At 39.4% G+C, this 24,846-nt stretch overlaps 1 protein-coding gene across 1 annotated transcript in view; it reads right to left on the bottom strand.

The window, feature by feature from the left end:
- Positions 1–24,846, bottom strand: part of LOC133608418 (uncharacterized) — a 48,447-nt gene that overhangs the window by 7,966 nt on the left and 15,635 nt on the right. Inside the window, exons 3-5 of the mRNA XM_061963634.2 lie at positions 21,822–22,082; positions 16,304–16,408; positions 3,279–4,081 (exon numbers count right to left, since the gene is read on the bottom strand). Coding sequence (XP_061819618.2) covers positions 3,279–4,081; positions 16,304–16,408; positions 21,822–22,082 — 1,169 coding nt within the window. The remainder of the gene's footprint in view (positions 1–3,278; positions 4,082–16,303; positions 16,409–21,821; positions 22,083–24,846) is intronic.

Raw genomic sequence — 24,846 nt, 5'->3', positions numbered from 1 at the left:
TGCTGCTACAATGTCTAATTTCACATTTATTTTGAATCCTGGGGACACCTCACACATGCTCTGGAGCAGTGTTTTTCAACCACTGTGCCGCGGCGTGAGATACAGTCTGGTGTGCTGTGGGAGATGATCTAATTTCACCTATTTGGGGTTAAAAATATTTTTTGCAAAGCAGTACCGTATTTTCCGCACCATAAGGCGCCCTGGGTTATAAGCCGCGCCTTCAATGAACGGCATATTTCAAAACTTTGTCCACCTATAAGCCGCCCCGTGTTATAAGCCGCATCTAACTGCGCTAAAGGAATGTCAAAAAAACAGTCAGATAGGTCAGTCAAAATTTAATAATATATTGAAAACCAGCGTGATGTGGGCGCGCATGGAGTCGTATATCAACATGGACGGAGCTGCGTGAAAAAAGCCACCCGGCCTCTTCGCGTAAACTTCCCTTAACCACTCGCTCATCTTTTCTTCATCCATCCATCCCTTCGAGTTAGCTTTTATGATGACGCCGGCTGGAAAGGTCTCTTTTGGCAAGGTCTTCCTTTTGAATATCACCATGGGTGGAAGTTTCTGGCCATTAGCATGGCAAGCTAGAACCACAGTGAAGGATGACTTCTCATTCCCTGTGGTGCGAATATTCACCGTACGTGCTCCCGTTGTATCCACAGTGCGGTTCACAGGAATATCAAAAGTCAGTGGAACCTCGTCCATGTTGATAATGTTCTCTGGCCGGATCTTTTTTTCAGCTATCTTGTTTTTACAATATGCACGGAAAGTAGCCAGCTTTTCTTGAAAGTCTTTAGGCAGTTGCTGTGAAATAGTAGTCCGTGTGCGGATGGAGAGATTGTGTCTTTTCATGAACCGGAAACCTGTCGCTTAGTAGGAGCCATTTTGTGGTCTTTACAGATGTAAACACACAAAGGAAATGAAACGTAATATCCGCGTGCTTTTTCTTCTTCTACGCGGGCGGGTGGTTGCTTACAGTAGAAGAAGAAGCGCTTCCTGTTCTATGGGGGCGGGTGCTTACCTTGGCGGTTGCTTGCGTAGAAGAAGAAGCACTTCCTCTTCTACGGGGAAAAAAGATGGCGGCTGTTTACCGTAGTTGCGAGAACGAAACTTTATGAAAATGAATCTTAATATTAATCCATATATAAAGCGCACCGGGTTATAAGGCGCACTGTCAGCTTTTGAGTAAATTTGTGGTTTTTAGGTGCGGCTAATCGTGCGGAAAATACGGTAATTATAGTCTGCAAATGATGTGTTGTTGTTGAGTGTCGGTGCTGTCTAGAGCTCGGCAGAGTAACCGTGTAATACTCTTCCATATCAGTAGGTGGCAGCCGGTAGCTAATTGCTTTGTAGATGTGGGAAACAGCGGAAGGCAGCGTACAAATAAAAAGGTGTCTAATGCTTAAACCAAAAATAAACAAAAGGTGAGTTCCCCAACGTAAAGGCATTGAAGCTTAGGGAAGGCTATGCAGAACAAAACTAAAACTGAACTGGCTACAAAGTCAACAAAAACGGAATGCTGGACGACAGCAAAGACTTACTGTGGAGCAAAGACGGCGTCCACAATGCACATCCGAACATGACATGACAATCAACAAAGAAGGATAAAAACAACTGAAATATCCTTGATTGCTAAAACAAAGTAGATGCGGTAAATATCGTTTAAAGGAAGACATGAAACGGCTACAGGAAAATACCAAAAAAAGAGAAAAAGCCACCAAAATAGGAGCGCATGACAAGAAGTAAAACACTACACACAGGAAAACAGCAAAAAAGTCCAAATAAGTCAGGGTGTGATGTGACAGGTGGTGACAGTACACCTACTTTGAGACAAGAGCTATAGTGATGCATGCTTGGTTATGCTTTAAAGTCATATCCAACAATTGTGACTTTTTTACTGTCAACTGAGTTTAGGTTTTGAATGATTTGTGCTGGTGGTGTGCCTCCGCATTTTTTCAACGCAAAAAAATGTGCCTTGGCTCAAAAAAGGTTGAAAAACACTGCAAAAAGGTTGAAAAACACTGCTCTGGAGCTCCCCTAGTGGCGAGGGACAACTAGCAAAGCTCATTATTATTGTCACAGTTGGCTCTTTCTCTCACAACTTCCAAACTATCAGGCCGGGCAATTTAGTAACACTTGAAAAACATGTACTGGACCAACCGACACTAATAAAGTTTCTTTACAGCATCAATGTCTTTACTAGTCTAAGTTCGTCAAAGCCTTATTTGTTCCGTTATTATTTGCAATCTACGTCTGCTCTGCACTTGTAGGAGATGTTCAGGCCCGGCCCTAACCAATCTGGCGCCCTAGGCAAGATTTTAGGTGGCGCCCCCCCCACATCGGCAGTGAAGTGTATATACTCACAAGAAACCGAATAGCTTTGTCTTTGACCTTTTTTTTTACTTAAAGAAAGCAAATTAACAATCAGAATAGTTAACAAGATAAAAAAAAATATGAATAAATAAATGAATGCAAAAAATAAAAAATGAATATATGAAATACAATATTTTTTACATACATATTGCTTAATTAACATTAATGATGTGCACTTTAACAACTAGGCTTACAACTATACCTAATATATAAAGGGGTGGAAAAGTGACTATTACCTGCAGGGCAAACATTAGCTAACCAGAAGGCAATAACACCTGCTTAAAAGATCTAATACAAATGTCCCTGAGGAATGTAAGGTGGGAGTACTGTAATTACCTAACGTTACATTATTATTTTCCATAACAATTTAGCCCCCTCCACAATATTAACCCGACGTTAAAACAGAACTAGCTACTTATTGATTAGCAATTGCCGAATCATGTAACATTAGCTTAATGCTAAAAAGCCAGGTTACTATCACATTCTGTAACAGACAAATAATTTCATGTAGGCTAACGTTACCTACCTGCTACCTCTGTCTTTTTCTCGTTTCTCCTCCTCTTCTTTTCTCTTTTTTCTTCCCTGGGCACCTGACAGTTTTGGCCGTTTTGACATCTTGTGTTGATTTTTTGATGTGGTGATGTCCAAAAAGAGTCATGATACGAGAAGGGAGGGGGCGCGTAATATTGTAACAAATAATATTTCTATTATATAGGCTTTACTTTGCATTTTAATTAACGTGGGATTATTTTTTGTATTTAGAAATAATAGTACCAACTTTTTTTTTTTTTTTTTTTTCTCCAACATTTGTGGCACTGGCGTGGCGCCCCCTGATGGACGGCGCCCTTAGCATTTGCCTATACGGCCTATGCCACGGGCCGGCCCTGGAGATGTTAATGTGCATTGTGAGTTGTCATGTGCCAAAACAAAGCAGAATGGAGTTCAAAAGTTGCACCGCAGACTGAGCAGGAGTACGTTCCCCCCCCGCCGTGCGTCCTCGCGTGCGTTCTCAAGTGTGACTTTTGGGAGAAGTTTTTGCCGCAAATTGAGCACGTGAACGGTTTCTCTCCGCTGTGCGTTCTTGCGTGCGCCGTCAAAGACCCCTTCACCAGGAAGGCTTTGCCGCACACGGAGCAGGTATAAGGTTTCTCACCGGTGTGTCTTCTCATGTGCCGGATCAGCACCGAATGGTCACTGAAATGTGTGTCGCACATTGCACAGGAAAAAGGTTTCTCTCCCGTGTGTGTCCTTGTGTGTGTTGTCAGGTTCCCCTTGTATGCAAACGTTTTGCCACAAACTGAGCAGATAAACGGTTTTTCCCCAGTGTGACTTCTCATGTGTCTCTTCAGGTTGCTTCTATCATAAAAGGTTTTTTCGCACACAGAGCAGGTGAAATGATTCCAGCGTGTGTTGTCAGCGTGACAAGTCGCACCAGCTTTCGAGTCTTCCTCGTCAGTTTCATGGGAGTGTGGCGTTGTGTCCTCACCATCTGACAGTGGAGACAAGTCCGCTTGTGATCCTCCACCATCACCTTCTGTTATGTGTTGTGTCGAGCTGCTGCTTGGAGGCTCCGCCTCTCTCTTCCCCTCACTTTCACCTCCGACCTCATCTTCTTCACTCTTCACAAGGACACCGACCACTGGGAACGCCTCCGGTCCTTCAAGATGCTCCCCTCCTTCATGTTTAATGTGCTGGACATCTGCAGCTCGTAAAAAGACAATCACATTCAAGTCACGTGGTGTTCTGGCTCCAAAATTTTAGTTTGAGACATAAAGTACATAGAGTAAGTTAAATGGCAGAAACGGAAAAAAAACTAGCTAAAATGTAAAAAAAAAAGTTAAACATTTTTTTTGGTATTAATATTTTGGGGTGCAATGTTACGGCATATGGTAATTTGGATGGTACTTCAGTACTAATGTCACCCTTTGGTGCATTTTTGGTACAGTAAAATGTACAAAATCTTGAACAAAAGAACAATAAATATGCTAAACTACATCATCATCTACAACAGTGTTTTTCAACCACTGTGCCGTGGCACACTAGTGTGCCGTGAGATATTGTCTGGTGTGCCGTGGGAAGTTCATACCTGCCAACTTTTGAAATCAGAAAAACCTAGTAGCCAGGGTCCAGGGGCCGCAGGCCCCGGTAGGTCCAGGACAAAGTCCTGGTGGGGGGTTCAGGCTTCGCCCCCCCGACGCAAAATGATTATTAGCATTCAGACAGGTTAAAATGTTGCTAAAACCATCACTTTTCTATCAGTCACAGTGACTTTTCAAAACAAAAATATTACAGCAAAAATCATATGGGTTGATTGACATGTTTATTCTGTAAGCTAACTTCAATAGTTTGAAATTATTTTGACAGTTAATGCCAGTTATCCTGTCAACCTTTCACAAGACTTCAATTTGTTCATTGAAAGTATAAACACTTTTTACAGTAAACAAATGGTAAAACAGTACTAAACAATTCCATAAAAAAAAAAAAATTGGTGTCATTATTAACTTTCTGTCCAAGCTTGTATACCGTATTTTCCGCACTATTAGCCGCACCTAAAAACCACAAATTTACTCAAAAGCTGACAGTGCGGCTTATAACCCGGTGCGCTTTATATATGGATTAATATTAAGATTCATTTTCATAAAGTTTCGGTCTCGCAACTACGGTAAACAGCCGCCATCTTTTTTCCCCGTAGAAGAGGAAGTGCTTCTTCTTCTACGCAAGCAACCGCCAAGGTAAGCACCCGCCCCCATAGAACAGGAAGCGCTTCTTCTTCTACTGTAAGCAACCACCCGCCCCCGTAGAAGAAGAAGAAGAAGCGCGCGGATATTACGTTTCATTTCCTTTGTGTGTTTACATCTGTAAAGACCACAAAATGGCTCCTACTAAGCGACAGGTTTCCGGTTCATGAAAAGACGCAATCTCTCCATCCGCACACGGACTACTATTTCACAGCAACTGCCTAAAGACTTTCAAGAAAAGCTGGCTACTTTCCGTGCATATTGTAAAAACAAGATAGCTGAAAAAAAGATCCGGCCAGAGAACATTATCAACATGGACGAGGTTCCACTGACTTTTGATATTCCTGTGAACCGCACTGTGGATACAACGGGAGCACGTACGGTGAATATTCGCACCACAGGGAATGAGAAGTCATCCTTCACTGTGGTTCTAGCTTGCCATGCTAATGGCCAGAAACTTCCACCCATGGTGATATTCAAAAGGAAGACCTTGCCAAAAGAGACCTTTCCAGCCGGCGTCATCATAAAAGCTAACTCGAAGGGATGGATGGATGAAGAAAAGGTGAGCGAGTGGTTAAGGTAAGTTTACGCGAAGAGGCCGGGTGGCTTTTTTCACGCAGCTCCGTCCATGTTGATATACGACTCCATGCGCGCCCACATCACGCTGGTTTTTAATATATTATTAAAGTTTGACTGACCTATCTGACTGTTTTTTTGACATTCCTTTAGCGCAGTTAGATGCGGCTTATAACACGGGGCGGCTTATAGGTGGACAAAGTTTTGAAATATGCCGTTCATTGAAGGCGCGGCTTATAACCCAGGGCGCCTTATGGTGCGGAAAATACGGTATTTATTTGGCTCACATTTTGTATTACCCTCTATTGTGTTTATGTGCTATGAAATAACCTTCATCAGCGCGCGACATTTTTTTTTATCCACTTCTTCCTCCGTAAATCTTGATACATATTGACCATGACCCGCCCTGCTATACTTCTGATTGGCTCTGAGCATTTTTCAGCATTTTTCGCCTGACCAATCAGAAAGAAGGGGCCGTCTAAGCATACCCGCCCCCAAAGTGCCAAAACGAAACATGACAGCGCGAGGAGAGATGCCAGGAGTACACAGAGAGCGCGCAGAAAGGCACCGCGCGCGCGCAAAATGGTGTCGCGCGCGCGCACGAAGTGGAGAATCAGCGCGCGATAACAGTTTTTATGCGCTCGGATTTTTGGCACTAATGTGACGCCATACAACTGGTGCCTCGTGCTTGGCAGCGGTGCTATAAATAGCCTCGCGCATGGCGTTCGGAATGGCTCGATAGGAAGTTACGGGAAGCAGTGTCGATTGTTGTTACGCGATTTCGTGAATAAAACTTTAAAAAAAAAAAAAAAAATTTAATTAATGAAAAACCGTACTTTTTATCACTGCAACCGTAACCCCGGAATAGGTTGATGAAAACCGTAATAATTACGGGAAATCCGGAGTAGTTGGCAGGTATGTACTAATAATTTGGGGTGCAATGTTACGGCATTTGGTAATTTGGATGGTACTTCAGTATTAATTTCACCCTTTGGTGCATTTTTGGTACAGTAAAATGTACACAATTTTGAACAAAAAAACAATAAATACGCTAAACTACATCTCCAGTAGTGTTTTTCAACCACTGTGCCGTGGCACACTATTGTGCCGTGAGATATTGTCTGGTGTGCCGTGGGAAGTTATGCAACTTCACCTAATTGGTCCCAAAAATATTTTTTGCAAATCAATAATTATAATCTGCAAATAATGTGCCGTTGCTTAGTGTCTGTGCTGTGTACAACTCAGCAGGGTAACCAGGTGATACTCCATGGCAGTGTGTGATACTCCATCAGTGTTTCCCACAGGACAGGCATCTATTTGTGGTGGTGTGGTCGGGGGGCGGCGGCGGCAGCGGCGATGACCAAGAAGAACGCGGAGTTAGAATATAATTACAACGCTTTATGTACATATTTATATACAGATTTGAACAATTAATTATTCACTGAAATATATTGATTAATTATGGTTCTTACAAAAAATATATCTTATAAAATATAAAAGCTAAAATGTCTCTTAAAGCTCTGCCCCTTTAATTAGTGCATACATCATCTGTGTGAAGGAGTGAACATCCAACATTAGAATTGATCACTAACGAGCAGAAGCGCTCTATGTACAGTGCCGTCTAACCTTAAGCGGCAGCAGCTCAACACATGCAGGGTTCAACGTTAAGCTTTTTTTCTACTTGCCCGACTTCTCAAATCTACTTGCCCCAATATTTTTACTTGTCCTGCCTAGGTTTTTTTCTGGCTGTGTAGTGCTCATGGCTTATATCTTACTAAAATCATTCCCGTTGACTAATTACAACACTACAAAGTATTTATTATTATTATCTATAATTACATTTAAATGGCATTGCATACATGTAAAATTAAATGCTATTTCACATTATTTGACCAGTAGCAGTTGCACTCATCTGAACAGGTCAGCCACCTGTTTAAAGCCCGATCACAGTTGAAATCTTGAAATGAAGGGCCTTTAATGGCCAAAACATTAACCTGGACAACATTTTAACAGCTGCTTGGCTCAGATTTTATTCTTTTCATTGCATTCACATGCTGCAGTGGACAGTGGACAATTTAGCTTCAGTATTAATGCAGTATCTGAAGCACCGTCTCCACGTGTGTTTATTGACAACAGGGTTATAACTTGGACAAGTTAGCTCGTCGGTATGGTAACAGGTAGTGATGGGTTGATGAGGCTTCATGAAGCGTTTCGACACATTGCAAAACTGTATTGATACTGTGTCGATACTGTGTCACTAAATACTGACATCTGCTGGACATTAAAAATCCCTACAGGCAACCTATGGACCGACTCAACGGACACTGATTTTATGACCTAGTATATACAATAATATAAACCAAGTCATTGTATTTCATTTAGGATTATTTCATAACTTCATTTAAATAAAAATATCTTTTTTATCTTTTTTAGATACAGTCAATAAATAATGTGAACATGTATCATAACATGGAAATCTAAGAGAACATGTTGTGGATGAGGATGCTTGTGGACCTGGAATTTTTTATTTATTTTTTTTACACATTTTTATTACAAAAAAACCCCGTTTTTCCAACTTATTCAATTTTAGACGCTTTCTCTTCTTAGTTATTATTTCTCCGGCTGTAGAAAAGAGCCGCTCACAGGGCACAGAGGAGGCGACACAGTTGGCGTATCGGTCACGTGACCAAAACAGCTCATGATCGGTCACGTGACTTTCTAAAAGCGGTACGCGCACCGGCACAGGGTTTTGCTTTATGAGCTCGACGCATGCGCCGATGCATCGGTGTTGCCGGACCCATCACTATTAACACGTGACTGTTACTACGTGCGTCTGCCCCGGCCACCACACCGTCAGTGAAACGCTCGGTGAAATGGCGGATTAACGTTAAATATATGACGAGCCGCGAGCGATGCAGCTATAACTTATCTACCTATAACCTATATTACCCTCGTATTTTGATCCCGTCCGTCCGTCCCTCTTCTTCTTCTGGCCCACCAGAAGATTTTGGCGGAGTTACAATGCATAGTAGGCTACCGCCACCTACTGCACCGGAGTTGTAACTACATGCAACATTCACAGACAGAGTCCCATTGCTTTTATGAGCGGTCGAGCGAGTCAAAAGCCGAAAAATCCATTTGTGGCGGACGTAATTCTTTCGTGGCGGGCCGCCACAAATAAATGAATGTGTGGGAAACACTGCTCCATGTCAGTGTGTGATACTCCATGTCAGTGTGTGATACTCCATGTCAGTATGTGATACTCCATGTCAGTATGTGATACTCCATGTCAGTGTGTGATACTCCATGTAAGTAGGTGGCAGCAGGTAGTTAATTGCTTTGTAGAAGTCGGAATGTGTCGGGTGAGACGAGGATGGTTTGTTGTGATCCCAATATGCAGAGCACAGCGGGAGGTAAAAAGGTACATAATGCTTAAACCAAAAATGATCAAAAGGGAAAGGGAAAAGAAAAGGCAATGGCTATGCAAAACAAAAGTAAAACTGAACTGGCTACAAAGTAAACAGAAACCGAATGCTGGACGACAGCAAAAACTTACGGCATCCACAAAGTACATCCGTACATGACAATCAACAATGTCCCCACAAAGAAGCATTAAAAACAACTCAAATCTTCTTGATTGCTAAATCAAAGTAGATGCGGGAAATATCGCTCAAAGGAAGACATGAAACTGCTACAGGAAAACACCAACAAAACAGGAAGGGCCACCAAAATAACAGCGCAAGACAAGACCTAAAGCACTACACACAGGAAAACACCAACAAACTCAAAATAAGGCACGACGACCTGGTGGAGTTTCATTTTTTAACGTTTTTTGCTGGTGGTGTGCCCCCCGGGATTTTTTTATGAAAAAAATGTGGCCTTCCTCAAAAAAGGTTGAAAAACACTGCCTTAGAGCGTGGTGGGAGACTGTAACTGAGTGTGCAGCCCCAAACGTTTCTCCTCATGAGCAAAATTGAACTCTGTCTCTGCCTGATTCCTTGCTTCTTGTCTTGTTGAATAAATAGTTCGGTGTTTGAACCTTACATGCAAGAACGACTTTTTACTGTCAACTGAGTTTCGTTTTTTAATGATTTCTGCTGGTGGTGTGCCCCCCGGGATTTTTTTATGAAAAAAATGTGCCTTTCCTCAAAAAAGGTTGAAAAACACTGCCTTAGAGCGTGGTGGGGGACTGTAACTGAGTGTGCGGCCCCAAACGTTTCTCCTCATGAGCAAAATTGAACTCTGTCTCTGCCTGATTCCTTGCTTCTTGTCTTGTTTAATAAATAGTTCGGTGTTTGAACCTTACATGCAAGAACGACTTTTTACTGTCAACTGAGTTTCGTTTTTTTAATGATTTCTGCTGGTGGTGTGCCCCCCGGGATTTTTTTTATGAAAAAATGTTCCCTTCCTCAAAAAAGGTTGAAAAACACTGCCTTAGAGCGTGGTGGGAGACTGTAACTGAGTGTGCGGCCCCAAACGTTTCTCCTCATGAGCAAAATTGAACTCTGTCTCTGCCTGATTCCTTGCTTCTTGTCTTGTTTAATAAATAGTTCGGTGTTTGAACCTTACATGCAAGAACGACTTTTTACTGTCAACTGAGTTTCGTTTTTTAATGATTTCTGCTGGTGGTGTGCCTCCGCATTTTTTCAACGCAAAACATGTGCCTTGGCTCAAAAAAGGTTGAGAAACACTGATCTACAGAACCGTGGGGTAATTTGGTACTCTGTAGTGAACTTACGTCAGGCTCTGGTATGAAAACATGTTCATATACAGTAAATACATTTATTTTTACATTACAGTACATAAAATGTACAAAAATTGTCCACGATGAGACCCACCACCTAAAATGTTGTCCAGTCCATAGTGGATCTAACATAATAATGTGAGAGTCCAGTCCATAGTGGATCTAACATAATAATGTGAGAGTCCAGTCCATAGTGGATCTAACATAATAGTGTGAGTGTCCAGTCCATAATGGATCTAACATAATAGTGAGAGTCCAGTCCATAGTGGATCTAACATAATAGTGAGAGTCCAGTCCATAGTGGATCTAACATAATAGTGTGAGAGTCCAGTCCATAATGGATCTAACATAATAGTGAGAGTCCAGTCCATAGTGGATCCAACATATTAGTGAGAGTCCAGTCCATAGTGGATCTAACATATTAGTGAGAGTCCAGTCCATAGTGGATCTAAAATAATAGTGAGAGTCCAGTCCATAGTGGATCTAACGTAATAGTGAGAGTCCAGTCCATAGTGGATCTAACATAATAGTGTGAGAGTCCAGTCCATAGTGGATCTAACATAATAGTGTGAGAGTCCAGTCCATAGTGGATCTAACATAATAGTGTGAGAGTCCAGTCCACAGTGGATCTAACATAATAGTGAGAGTCCAGTCCATAGTGGATCTAACATAATAGTGTGAGAGTCCAGTCCATAGTGGATCTAACATAATAGTGTGAGAGTCCAGTCCATAGTGGATCTAACATAATAGTGAGAGTCCAGTCCATAGTGGATCTAACATAATAGTGAGAGTCCAGTCCATAGTGGATCTAACATATTAGTGAGAGTCCAGTCCATAGTGGATCTAACATAATAGTGTGAGAGTCCAGTCCATAGTGGATCTAACATAATAGTGAAAGTCCAGTCCATAGTGGATCTAACATAATAGTGTGAGAGTCCCGTCCATAGTGGATCTAACATAATAGTGTGAGAGTCCAGTCCATAGTGGATCTAACATATTAGTGAGAGTCCAGTCCATAGTGGATCCAAAATAATAGTGAGAGTCCAGTCCATAGTGGATCTAACATAATAGTGAGATTCCAGTCCATAGTGGATCTAACATAATAGTGTGAGAGTCCAGTCCATAGTGGATCTAACATAATAGTGAGAGTCCAGTCCATAGTGGATCTAACATAATAGTGTGAGAGTCCAGTCCATAGTGGATCTAACATAATAGTGAGAGTCCAGCCCATAGTGGATCTAACATAATAGTGAGAGTCCAGCCCATAGTGGATCTAACATAATAGTGTGAGAGTCCAGTCCATAGTGGATCTAACATAATAGTGAGAGTCCAGTCCATAGTGGATCTAACATAATAGTGGAAGAAGTGTCAAAAGATGGCGCTAACTGTTTTAATGACATTCACACTTTACTTCAATCAATAACGGAGCAGCATCTCCTCACCCGTGGCTCACTAGTGCAACAACGACGCCCCAAATGTGTCCCGTGAAAAACCGTCCGACCGGAACCCTCTAATAACTAAAGTTCCTTGGGTGAATAATGTAAAGTCACAACACCGGTATGTTTTAGTGCTTTCATGGTGAGTTCACTGACAGATATAAGTAAGAACTTGACACTACTTTATATTAGAAATGGCAACAGTGGAGGATGAATGTCACATAACAAGAAGATAGAGAAAAAGAAGACTACAAAGGCAGACGTGCGCAAATTTTCAGGACTTATGCAGATCTAAAATACCGATCAGTAGGTACCAGAAGGTAAGAAAAGTTGGTTTTGCATGCTATTGTGGAACAAAACACCAGATAACATGTCTGCTAATGGGTGCCATTGTGCGGTCCTTATACACACACCATAATAATACTTGTATCTCTGACTACGGTCGCCGTAACGCGCCGACAATCCATCAAGCGGTGCGGCTTCAAAGTCGTAATAAAACATTTTGACAGATTTTTGAGTGCCGTGTGTAATGTTCTATATTCTCAATGGAACATTTAAAGTTTTGCATACCTGCCAACTTTTGAAATCAGAAAAACCTAGTAGCCAGGGTTCAAGGGCCGCAGGCCCCGGTAGGTCCAGGACAAAGTCCTGGTGGACGGTTCAGGGCTTCGCCCCCCGACGCAAAATGATTGATTGCATTCAGACAGGTTAAAATGTTGCTAAAACCATCACTTTTCTATCAGTCACAGTGACTTTTCAAAACAAAAATATTACAGCAAAAATCATATGGGTTGATTGACATGTTTATTCTGTAAGCTAACTTCAATAGTTTGAAATTATTTTGACAGTTAATGCCAGTTATCCTGTCAACCTTTCACAATACCGTATTTTCCGCACTATAAGGCGCACCGGATTATTAGCCGCACCTTCAATGAATGGCATATTTCAAAACTTTGTCCACCAATAAGCCGCCCCGGACTATAAGCCGCACCTACGCTGCGCTAAAGGGAATGTCAAAAAAACAGTCAGATAGGTCAGTCAAACTTGAATAATATATTAAAAACCAGCGTTCTAACAACTCTGTCCCAAAATGTACGCAAATGTGCAATCACAAACATAGTAAAATTCAAAATAGTGCAGAGCAATAGCAACATAATGTTGCTCGAACGTTAATGTCACAACACACAAAATAAACATAACGCTCACTTTCTGAAGTTATTCTTCATTCGTAAATCCTTCGAATTCTTCGTCTTCGGTGTCCGAATTGAAAAGTTGGGCAAATGTGGGATCCAAAATGGCCGGTTCCGTCTCGTCGAAGTCATCAGAGTCAGTGTCGCTGTTGTTGTCCAGCAGTTCTGTGAATCCTGCCTTCCGGAAAGCTCGGACCACAGTTGTGACCGAAATATCTGCCCAGGCATTTACGATCCACTGGCAGATGTTGGCGTATGTCGTCCGGCGCTGTCTGCCCGTCTTAGTGAAGGTGTGTTCGCCTTCGGTCATCCATTGTTCCCACGCCGTTCGCAGTCGTGATTTGAATGCCCTGTTGACACCAATATCCAGCGGTTGGAGTTCTTTGGTTAATCCACCCGGAATGACGGCGAGTGTTGTATTTGTGTGCTTCACTTGTTTTTTGACACCATCTGTGATGTGGGCGCGCATGGAGTCGTATATCAACATGGACGGAGCTGTGTGAAAAAAGCCACCCGGCCTCTTCGCGTAAGCTTCCCTTAACCACTCGCTCATCTTTTCTTCATCCATCCATCCCTTCGAGTTAGCTTTTATGATGACGCCGGCTGGAAAGGTCTCTTTTGGCAAGGTCTTCCTTTTGAATATCACCATGGGTGGAAGTTTCAGGCCATTAGCATGGCAAGCTAGAACCACAGTGAAGGATGACTTCTCATTCCCTGTGGTGCAAATATTCACCGTACGTGCTCCCGTTGTATCCACAGTGCGGTTCACAGGAATATCAGTTGCTGTGAAATAGTAATCCGTGTGAGGATGGAGAGATTGCGTCTTTTCATGAACCGGATCCTTGTCGCTTAGTAGGAGCCATTTTGTGGTCTTTACAGATGTAAACAGGAAATGAAACGTACGGTAATATCCGCGCGCTTTTTCTTCTTCTACGCGGGCGGGTGGTTGCTTACAGTAGAAGAAGAAGCGCTTCCTGTTCTATGGGGGCGGGTGCTTACCTTGGCGGTTGCTTGCGTAGAAGAAGAAGCGCTTCCTGTTCTACCGGGAAAAAAGATGGCGGCTGTTTACCGTAGTTACGAGACCGAAACTTTATGAAAATGAATCTTAATATTTATCCATATATAAAGCGCACCGGGTTAAAAGCCGCACTGTCAGCTTTTGAGTAAATTTGTGGTTTTTAGGTGCGGCTAATGGTGCGGAAAATACGGTACTTCAATTTGTTAATTGAAAGTATAAACAGTATAAACACTTTTTACAGTAAACAAATGGTAAAACAGTACTAAACAATTCCATTAAAAAAAAAATTGGTGTCATTATTAACTTTCTGTCCAAGCTTGTATAATCTACTGCCTTGTTCAATTGTAAAAAATATTCTGTGCCTAAAATTCACATTTCTATCACAATTATCATACTGTAAACATGGTAAGCTAACTTCATTAAAATTAATAGTCCTGTCAATAGCATGGAACTACAATTCAAATGTAGTTTTTTTGTAAGCCTTTCAAAAGAATTCAAAATATGAAAAATTAATGAAAATTAATTGAAGCCATCAGACACTTGAAAAGTGGCACATCACATCTCTAATGTAATCATTTGAACTTTTCAACAGAAATAGCACTGCAAAAATATTAAGGACATACTTCTGTATTTTGGTAGTTATGCTGTCAACATTTAACAAGATTTCTTCAACTTGGACTTGAAAGCATAAATAGTATAAACACTTTTAACAGTATAACAGTACTAAACAATTCCAATAGATAACATTGGTGTCATTACCTTTTTGTGGCTAAAATCCAAATTTATTCTATCAGATTGATCATACTGCAAAAATGATATGGTAACTTTATGATAAGTTTACTTGAAGTGGCATAAAACACTGAAAGTGATTGTTCCTATAACCCCTTTGTTTCAAATGTTTGTTCCACTTGTGGCAGTCAGGCACCAGCATACCGTCTTTGACAACTTGAAGTGGCATAAAACACTGAAAGTGATTGTTCCTATAACCCCTTTGTTTTAAATGTTTTATGCCACTTCAAGTTGTCAAAGACGTGCTGTGAAATACAGCCGACAGGATTGCGCACCAAACACGAAGCAAGGCCAAAGCGCATGCATGGTGCAGGAGAACAAAGGACTTCTTTCATTTAAGGTTTGTGATAAACCATCAAACTCATTCGTTAAAAGGACTCTATAGTAATATAAAGCGAGTTTTTCTGGACATTATCATGCAAGAAAAGTTTATTTTTGGGACTGCGATCACCGCGTAATGATTTTTAAAGGTTGCATTACAAACATTTAACTGTCCCATGTGATCAGCCAGTGCGATTGGAAGTCCATGCTCAATTATTGCCTCCGTAAATAAAACGTCGGCATTTATCACATCCAAAGAATCTGTTTGGGCGACGAAAAACGTTGAAAGTTTTCCACTTGTATCGCTAGCAACGGCATTAGACTTGTGTTTTTTTGTCCCAACGTGGTCTCGTGTCCGATCAAAAAATCTTGTCTGCACAAGGTGCAATTCGCGTAGTTTTCACCCTTTTTTTTTTTTTAAATTAATGAAAAACCGTATTTTTTATCACTGCAACCGTAACCCGGAATAGGTTGATGAAAACCGTACTAATTACGGGAAAACCGGAGTAGTTGGCAGGTATGGTTTTGGTGTTGTTTACTAGCGTCATGTTGCATACCACATATATCTCTTATGTGTGACTGCCATCTACTGGTCACACTTATCAATACACAATGTACCAAATAAAGTTGCTTCGAGGTCGGTAAGCACAACCAGAATAATTCCGTACATTAGGCGCACCGGGTTGTAAGGTGCACTGTCCATTTTTGAGAAAATGAAAGGATTTTAAGTGTGCCTTATAGTCTGGAAAATACAGTATGTTATTTCAAATATGGAGATAGACATTTTACTAACACTGTGTACCTTCAGCTTTATGGCCCTGAATTGGGCTGGGCGATAAAACAACATCAATACATATCCCAATTTCACCATTTTGCTGACATTGTTTGAGTGTTTTTGTGTTGAAATTTCCTTTTTTGCCTTAGTAGCAGATGGCAGACAACATTTGAAATGAAAACATCCATGTTATTTTTCGCCTGCTCGTTATCTTCCACAGTCCATGAAAAAAATATTGGTAATTATCGATATCGACTGATGTAAAACACTTGTGTTGTGATACAGTTTTTCAGCCCTGACCCTGGAAGGCGTCGGGAAAGAGAAATCTAACAAACAAAACCTTTGAGATGCTTGATTTCCAGGCCTGGTTTAGAAGTTCCTTGTTCCTCAGACTCTGGATGGTCCGCGAAGGGCTGGACTTGAAAATCTGTTGTCGTCGCCATTTCTAAATAGAAGTAGAGTACAAAAAAAAAAGTTGAATATAATTCCAACGTGAAGCGATCTTCAAAACCACAGAGGGGTTCATTTGCATATAAAAAGACACCACCTCGTACTTGCCCTATTTGATTTGTTTTATTCATTTGTATTTGTGTGATGATGGATTTGTGTGACTACCATTAAAGTTTACATACGGTATTAATTGTTAACTTTTGGGGATTTAAGATGACATATAATGCAGTATTATAAATAATATTATAAAATGGTCTGGAGCTGCCACAAATGAAGGATCGTAAAATATAGTGTATATCAGAGGTGGGACCAAGTCATTGTTTTGCAAGTCACAAGTAAGTCTCAAGTCTTTGCCCTCAAGTCCGAGTCAAGTCCCGAGTCAAGACAGGCAAGCCCCGAGTCAAGTCCAAAGTCAAGACTGGAAAGTCTCAAGTCAAGTCCTAAGTCCTGCATTTTGAGTTTCGAGTCCTTTCAAGTCCTTTTAACCACAGACTAATATATTAACACAGATTGTGTATGCTTTTCAAACGCTGTATTTATTTATTAAAACAAGTGCATTTTAAATTGCAGGAAAGAAAATTGTGCTGACATTGCACTTTATAATAGCACTATTAACCAGTCATTTTAAACATTAACTCATTCCTTTACAGAACAAACACATTGAAAAATAAAGTGCAAATGTACTTATTTGTACAAAAGTGTTAACATTGAAAAAACATGACATATATGTGAACATAACAAAAAAGTTGTACTTTTTATGTCAGGGCCCTATGCTGCATTGCATCTGCAAAAGACCAAATTAGCCAAGAGTCTGTCAGTCATTTGTGCACGATGGGGGCGTAGTATGATGCCACCATGGCTGAAAACTCGCTCCACTGGAGCACTGGAGGCAGGCACTGCCAAGACTCTCATGGCCACTCGGAACAGTGAAGGAAGAGTCTTCATGTTCAATGCCCAGAACAAAAGGGGGGAGAGAGTTGTTTTGGGTTGGTGCACTACTTGTAAGTGTATCTTGTGTTTTTTATGTTGATTTAATTAAAAAAAGAAAAAAAAAAAATTATTTCTTGTGCGGCCCGATACCAATCGATCCACGGACCAGTACCGGGCCGCGGCCCGGTGGTTGGGGACCACTGAGGTAAACAACCAACAGTATGTCAGAAAGCTAGCTAAAACGGTACACATATTCATAATATAGTATACATTTTAACTGACCTTTATTTGACTATTTTTGTCTTTTTTTAGGTGGCTAAAATACGCGGTGCTGCTGACCGCCGTCTAACGTTACGTGTGATATATTGACTAACGTAACCCTGCTTAAAAAAAAAATCACTGAACAAAAAGTATGAATAAGGTAGTGAACTGCAACAGATTCCCGTGTTTGCAATAACGTTATAACGTTAGCAGTGAGTTTACAGCCTCACTGATTTAACTACACAGCAAATAAAAGTCACGTTACTTAGCCAATAAACGTTATCTTACATTCAAAACTTACCCTTCTTTGTGCAACTTCAAATGCCGGACGAAGTTGGAAGTTGTTGCCTCTCCATCAGTAATTTTCGAACCGCATGTGTTGCATACTGCAAACCGTTTTGTGTTGACCACCTCGTAATTTTTATACCCAAACAAAATTATTTTAGGTATCATTTTTTGTTCACTGGCGTGTGGTTTGGACATGTCTTCTTCGTTGGTTGTCCTGCAATTTGATTGGATGAATGCTGTGTGATGAAAACAAAGTAGATGTAATTTGATTGGCTGTTGTACTGAGAGCACACCAGCTGACACACGCAACGCTGATAGACAAGTACACAATGAAAAATACGGAGCGCTCCCGAATAACTTTTTCATCTTTGGGTTTTGGGGAAAGTAGCAAGTCATGTCAAGTCATGTCAATTCAAAAGGCTCAAGTCCAAGTGAAGTCACAAGTCATTGATGTTAAAGTCTAAGTCGAGTTGCAAGTCTTTTTACATTTTGTCAAGTCGAGTCTAAAGTCATCAAATTCATGACTCGAGTCTGACTCGAGTCCAAGTCATGTGACTCGAGTCCACACCTCTGGTGTATATTATATATAAATAGTATATATATATATAGCATATAATATACAATTTTATGTATCATTGTGTACTAATTCCATTACAGTTCTCATGAACTATTAATGTTAATGAAAATATTTACCGTTTCCTGTTCTTCTGTCCTTTTAAATGGTGAATTGCAACCACGTGAGTTACGCAACATAACATAACGGAGATGGTGACGTCATGGAGGTGGTTCCCTGCTGTGTCCATGTCACATGTTAATGACAAATGTCTGCTTGGTTTTAAAGATGTGCTATTTGGATTTACACTGTATGGAAAACATTTTTAAAAAGGAATTTGACCTTTGCAACCTCATTATACTATTGGCTAAGTTTTATATTCATAAATGTAAGTTTCTCAATACCCGGCCTGTTTTTTTGTGCCTTTAAAAAAGAATTAGAACTCTACGTTAAAACACTCTCGACCTCTAACAAGCAAAAAGCTGTGAAGACGATGATGCTGTGTTCCAAATTTAAATTATTTACTGAAATTGTGTGAGCCTATGGCTTTGCACTTAGTTTTTAATATATATATATATATATATATATATATATATATATATATATATATATATATATATATATATATATATATATATATATATATATATATATATATTAACTAAGGTAAATAACTTAAAAAACAGTACAAAACAGTGCCAGGGGATTGTAAATTCAAAGTACCTAAAATAGAATGCAAAATATATATATATATATATATATGTATGTGTGGGAAAAATCACAAGACTACTTCATCTCTACATGCCTGTTTCATGAGGGGTTCCCTCAATCATCAGGAGATTTGATTGAGGGAACCCCTCATGAAACAGGCCTGTAGAGATGAAGTAGTCTTGTGATTTTTCCCACACATACATATATTGCGCTCTACCACGGTATCGAGCACTATTTTTTGGATAATCTTATTAAGACATATATATATATATATATATGTATATATATATAACTAAGGTAAATAACCTAAAAAACTGTACAAAACAGCGCCAGGGGGTTGTAAATTCAAAGTAACTAACATAGAATGCAATATATATATATATATACACATATACATATATATATATATATATATATATATATATATATATATACATATATAAAACAAACTAAGTGCAAAGCCATAGGCTCACACAATTTCAGTAAATAACTTAAAACAGCACCAGGGGGTTGTAAATTCAAAGTAACTAAAATAGAATGCAATATATATACAAAAAACAGCACCAGGGGGTTGTTAATTCAAAGTAACTAAAATAGAAAGATATATATATATATATATATATATATATATATATATATATATATACCGTATTTTCCGCACTATAAGGCGCACCGGATTATTAGCCGCACCTTCTATGAATTACATATTTCATAATTTTGTCCACCAATAAGCCGCCCCGGACTATAAGCCGCGCCTACGCTGCGCTAAAGTGAATGTCAAAAAAACGCTGCGCTAAAGTGAATGTCAAAAAAACAGTCAGATAGTTCAGTCAAACTTTAATAATATATTGAAAACCAGCGTTCTAACAACTCTGTCCCAAAATGTACGCAAATGTGCAATCACAAACATAGTAAAATTCAAAATGGTGTAGAGCAATAGTAACATAATGTTGCTCGAACGTTAATGTCACAACACACAAAATAAACATAGCGCTCACCTTCTGAAGTTATTCTTCATTCGTAAATCCTTCGAATTCTTCGTCTTCGGTGTCCGAATTGAAAAGTTGCGCAAGCGTGGTATCCAAAATGGCCGGTTCCGTCTCGTAGAAGTCATCGGGAGTCAGTGTCGCTGTTGTTCTGTGAATCCTGCCTTCCGGAAAGCTCGGACCACAGTTGTGACCGAAATATCTGCCCAGGCATTTACGATCCACTGGCAAATGTTGGCGTATGTCGTCCGAGGCTGTCTGCCCGTCTTAGTGAAGGTGTGTTCGCCTTCGGAGCTGTGTGAAAAAAGCCACCCGGCCTCTTCGCGTAAACTTCCCTTAACCACTCGTTCATCTTTTCTTCATCCATCCATCCCTTCGAGTTAGCTTTTATGATGACGCCGGCTGGAAAGGTCTCTTTTGGCAAGGTCTTCCTTTTGAATATCACCATGGGAGGAAGTTTCTGGCCATTAGCATGGCAAGCTAGAACCACAGTGAAGGACGACTTCTCATTCCCTGTGGTGCGAATATTCACCGTACGTGCTCCCGTTCCACAGTGCGGTTCAGTTGCTGTGAAATACGGTAGTAATCCGTGTGTGGATGGAGAGATTGCGTCTTTTTATGAACCGGATCGCTTAGTAGGAGCCATTTTGTGGTCTTTACAGATGTAAACAGGAAATGAAACGTACGGTGATATCCGCGCGGTTTTTCTTCTTCTTCCGGGGGCGGGTAGAAGAAGAAGCGCTTCCTGTTCTATGGGGGCGGGTGCTTTCCTTGGCGGTTGCTTGCGTAGAAGAAGAAGCGCTTCCTGTTCTACCGGGAAAAAAGATGGCGGCTGTTTACCGAAGTTGCGAGATCGAAACTTTATGAAAATTAATCGTAATAAAGCGCACCGGGTTATAAGGCGCACTGTCAGCTTTTGAGAAAAATTGTGGTTTTTAGGTGCGTCTTATAGTGCGGAAAATACGGTATATATATATATATAAATACATATATATATATAATTTTTTTATGTATATATTTATATATATATAAATATATAAATGTATACATAAAAAATAATATATATATATATATAATTTTTTTATTATATATATATATATATAATTTTTTTATGTATATATTTATATATATATATATAAATATATACATTAAAAAAATTATATATATATATATATTATTTTTTTATGTATATATATATACATATATATATATATATATATATATATATATATATATATATATATATATATATATAGCATTCTATTTTAGTTACTTTGAATTAACAACCCCCTGGCACTGTTTTGTACTGACTTTGATTATTATTTCTCTACTGTTTGTAAATGTTGCAATTTATAAATAAAGGTTTATAATATTTTAAAAAAAAAAAAACATGTCACATGTTAACTCAATTGTTTGTATATGTTGCAATTTACAAATAAAGATTTATAAAATCAAAAAAATTAAATAAATACATGTCACATGTTAACTCAATTGTTTGTACATGTTACAATTTATAAAAAAATAAATAAATACATATCATATGTTAATATTAGAGTACGCAGTCATCTTATTTCTTTCTGAGCAGCCAATGAGAATGCAACTCAGATATCACGTGACGTAATAAAAAAAAAAACAGTCAGAGTTACACTTTCTGGACAAACTACAATTTGACAACAAACCTGCTGCGTGTTGTTCATCTTGATGTTTGTTGAAAAGAGCGTCCAGTAGTTGACGTTGTCGCTCGTTCTCCTCTTTTGTTCTAGAAAGTTCCTCCTCGTATTCTGCTATCGTTCTTTCTAACACTACAAATATTTCTTCCACGGCAGCAGTTAGTCGCTGCTTCACCAACACTCTCAGCATTTCTACTTTGCACATTTTCACACAATCACAACACTTTAGCGACGTGTCGATCACTTCCGCTTTTGTCTCTTTCTTAGCAGCTAGCGAGCTAAGCTAACAAGCTAAGCTAGCCCGAGAAGCTTCGGAGTGACGCTGAGACAAACGTTGCCCAAACAGAAATTAACAACTTACGGACACGTTCGCATAAAATTGAGAGAAATACAACAAATGCCGCAACATTCTTGTCGTCTTGCTAACTTCAAATCCTTTCGTCGCAACCTTATGGAAACTTGTGCTGTAAAATGGCGATTGACGCATGCGTAGTACATGTTGCTAATATAGCCTAAACTGAGCCAAATAGTTTTTACAGTAATTGATTATCTGAGTATAGAAAGAAAAAAAGAGGACAAATATGGTGATTATTTAGTCTTGCTGCCTTTTTTCAACCTTACCTAAAATGGGAGGACGAAATGGAGACCAACGCATGCGCAGTCGCCATTCCTGTGCTTCGCTCTAATGGCAGGTGGCAACCAACGTTATAAGTTGTATAGCACCACCTAGTGTACGGGAGTGGGTACTCTCAGGGTGAATGTTTGGGCCTTTCTTGATGGAAGTTTAAAGGCTTCAGTTGGATTTTTTTTAACGAGCCAATTTGCTAGAATAAAAATAAATACAAATAAAAAAAACATGACGTTTTAGGCTACGTTTCCATCAAAAATAAAAAGGCAACAGGAGATATAAAATAGTGCAAGTGTCTTGGACCCACCAGCTGCTAAAGCCAGACTCAAAAAAGGCAATCCACGTTCAAGCCGTCAACACCTGCAGTGAGAGAACTTGACCACCAGATGGCAGCATAGCACAGACAACAATATGGCATAGAGAACTATACTGTAATCACCTTGTTATATCATACTTGCCAACCTTGAGACCTCAGAATTAGGGAGATATTCAAAAGGCCCGCTGTTCCACCGTCAAAACATTCCTCTTAATTAGGACAAAAAATGAAGTTGTTTTTTAAACTGGAAAAATTCCCGGGTTTCCAGGACATTTTTCCCGTTCAAAATGAATTGGCCATTTTTCAAACTTTCACCATTTCCACATTTTTCAACCGATTCAAACCATTCCACCTTCAACACATGCCACCATCCTGGATATTCAAACTACCCTTTTTCCAAGTTCCCAAAAATTCCAGGATTTTCCAGAATTCCTGGTTTTCCAAAGCCCTATTTCCACCTTTTTTCTGGCGACTACTCCTTTCACATTTTTCAACACATTTCAACCGTTCCACCATCAAAACATTCCTCTTAATTAGGATATATATATATATATATATATATATATATATATATATATATATATATATATATATATATATATATATAGCTGTAATTCACTGAAATTCAAGTATTTCATATATATATATATATATATATATATATATATATATATATATATATATATATATATATATATATATATATATATATATATATATATATATATAGAATACCTACCGGAATCAATAAAAGGCTATCGATGCTGTCATCTAGCAAAGCTGAATTTGACCAAGCAACCCCCCCGTACCAAAAAGCCCTTGATGAAAGCGGATACAATTTCACCCTCACCTATGAACCCACGCCAGGAAACCAGCCAAAAAAGAACAGAAAACGAAACGACATCATCTGGTACAACCCCCCATACAGCAAAAACGTCTCAACTAACATTGGACACAAATTCCTCAATCTGATTGACAAACACTTTCCCAAAGACAACACCCTAAGAAAAGTATTCAACAAGAACAACATTAAATTGAGCTACAGCTGCATGAACAATATACGACAAATCATCTCAAACCACAACAAAACAATTGCAAATGAGCCGTCGGCCCCCAGACAGAGCGACTCCAAAGGCTGTAACTGTCGAAAGAAACCTGATTGCCCTCTCAACGGGGGGTGCTTACAAACATCAGTTGTCTACCAATCTAAGGTAATACGCAAGGACATTAACACATCCGACACATATGTAGGATTAACCGAGGGAGAATTCAAAACCAGATGGAACAACCACAAGGCTTCTTTCAGGAACAAAAACCTGCGAAATACCACAGAACTCAGCAAACACATTTGGGACCTCAAAGACAATAATGTTGAATATTCAATAACATGGCAAATTCTTGCATCCAGCACACCTTACAATAGTGGTAATAAAAGATGCAACCTATGCTTGAAAGAGAAACTGTTTATTATTTACCGTCCAGACCTGTCATCCCTCAACAAGCGCAGCGAAATTGTAACAGCATGCCGCCATAGACGGAAACACCTCCTAGGTAACACATGAGCCAATCACCACGCCCCTAGGCCAGCCTGTACCCACCCACTCTGTGCCCTATATAAACCATGGTATGCGAATGCTCCCATTAAAATCTCCTGATGATTGAGGGTACCCCCCCTCATGAAACAGGCCTGTAGAGATGAAATAGTCTTGTGATTTTTTTCCCACACATACATATATATATATATATATATATATATATATATATATATATATATATATATATATATATATATATATATATATATATATATATATATATATATATATAAGAAATACTTGAATTTCGGTGAATTACAGCTATATATATATATATATATATATATATATATCAGAATCAGAATCAGAATCAGAATCAGCTTTATTGTCATTACGCAAGGTAACGAGATTGAGGCCATTCCATACAGTGCGATGTGTGCATGCTAGAAAAACAATGTGCAAATATATAAAAATTTAAAAAATGTAGAAGTGCAATGAATATGGTGTGAAATGAATATATACATGAAAAAACAAAACAAAAACAGGGTGGTTGGT

Source organism: Nerophis lumbriciformis, linkage group LG06 (genome assembly GCF_033978685.3).
Source record: "Nerophis lumbriciformis linkage group LG06, RoL_Nlum_v2.1, whole genome shotgun sequence".
Lineage (NCBI taxonomy): Eukaryota > Metazoa > Chordata > Actinopteri > Syngnathiformes > Syngnathidae > Nerophis > Nerophis lumbriciformis.
Note: the sequence above shows the minus strand (reverse complement) of the source record. Positions and strands in the feature narration are given on the sequence as shown.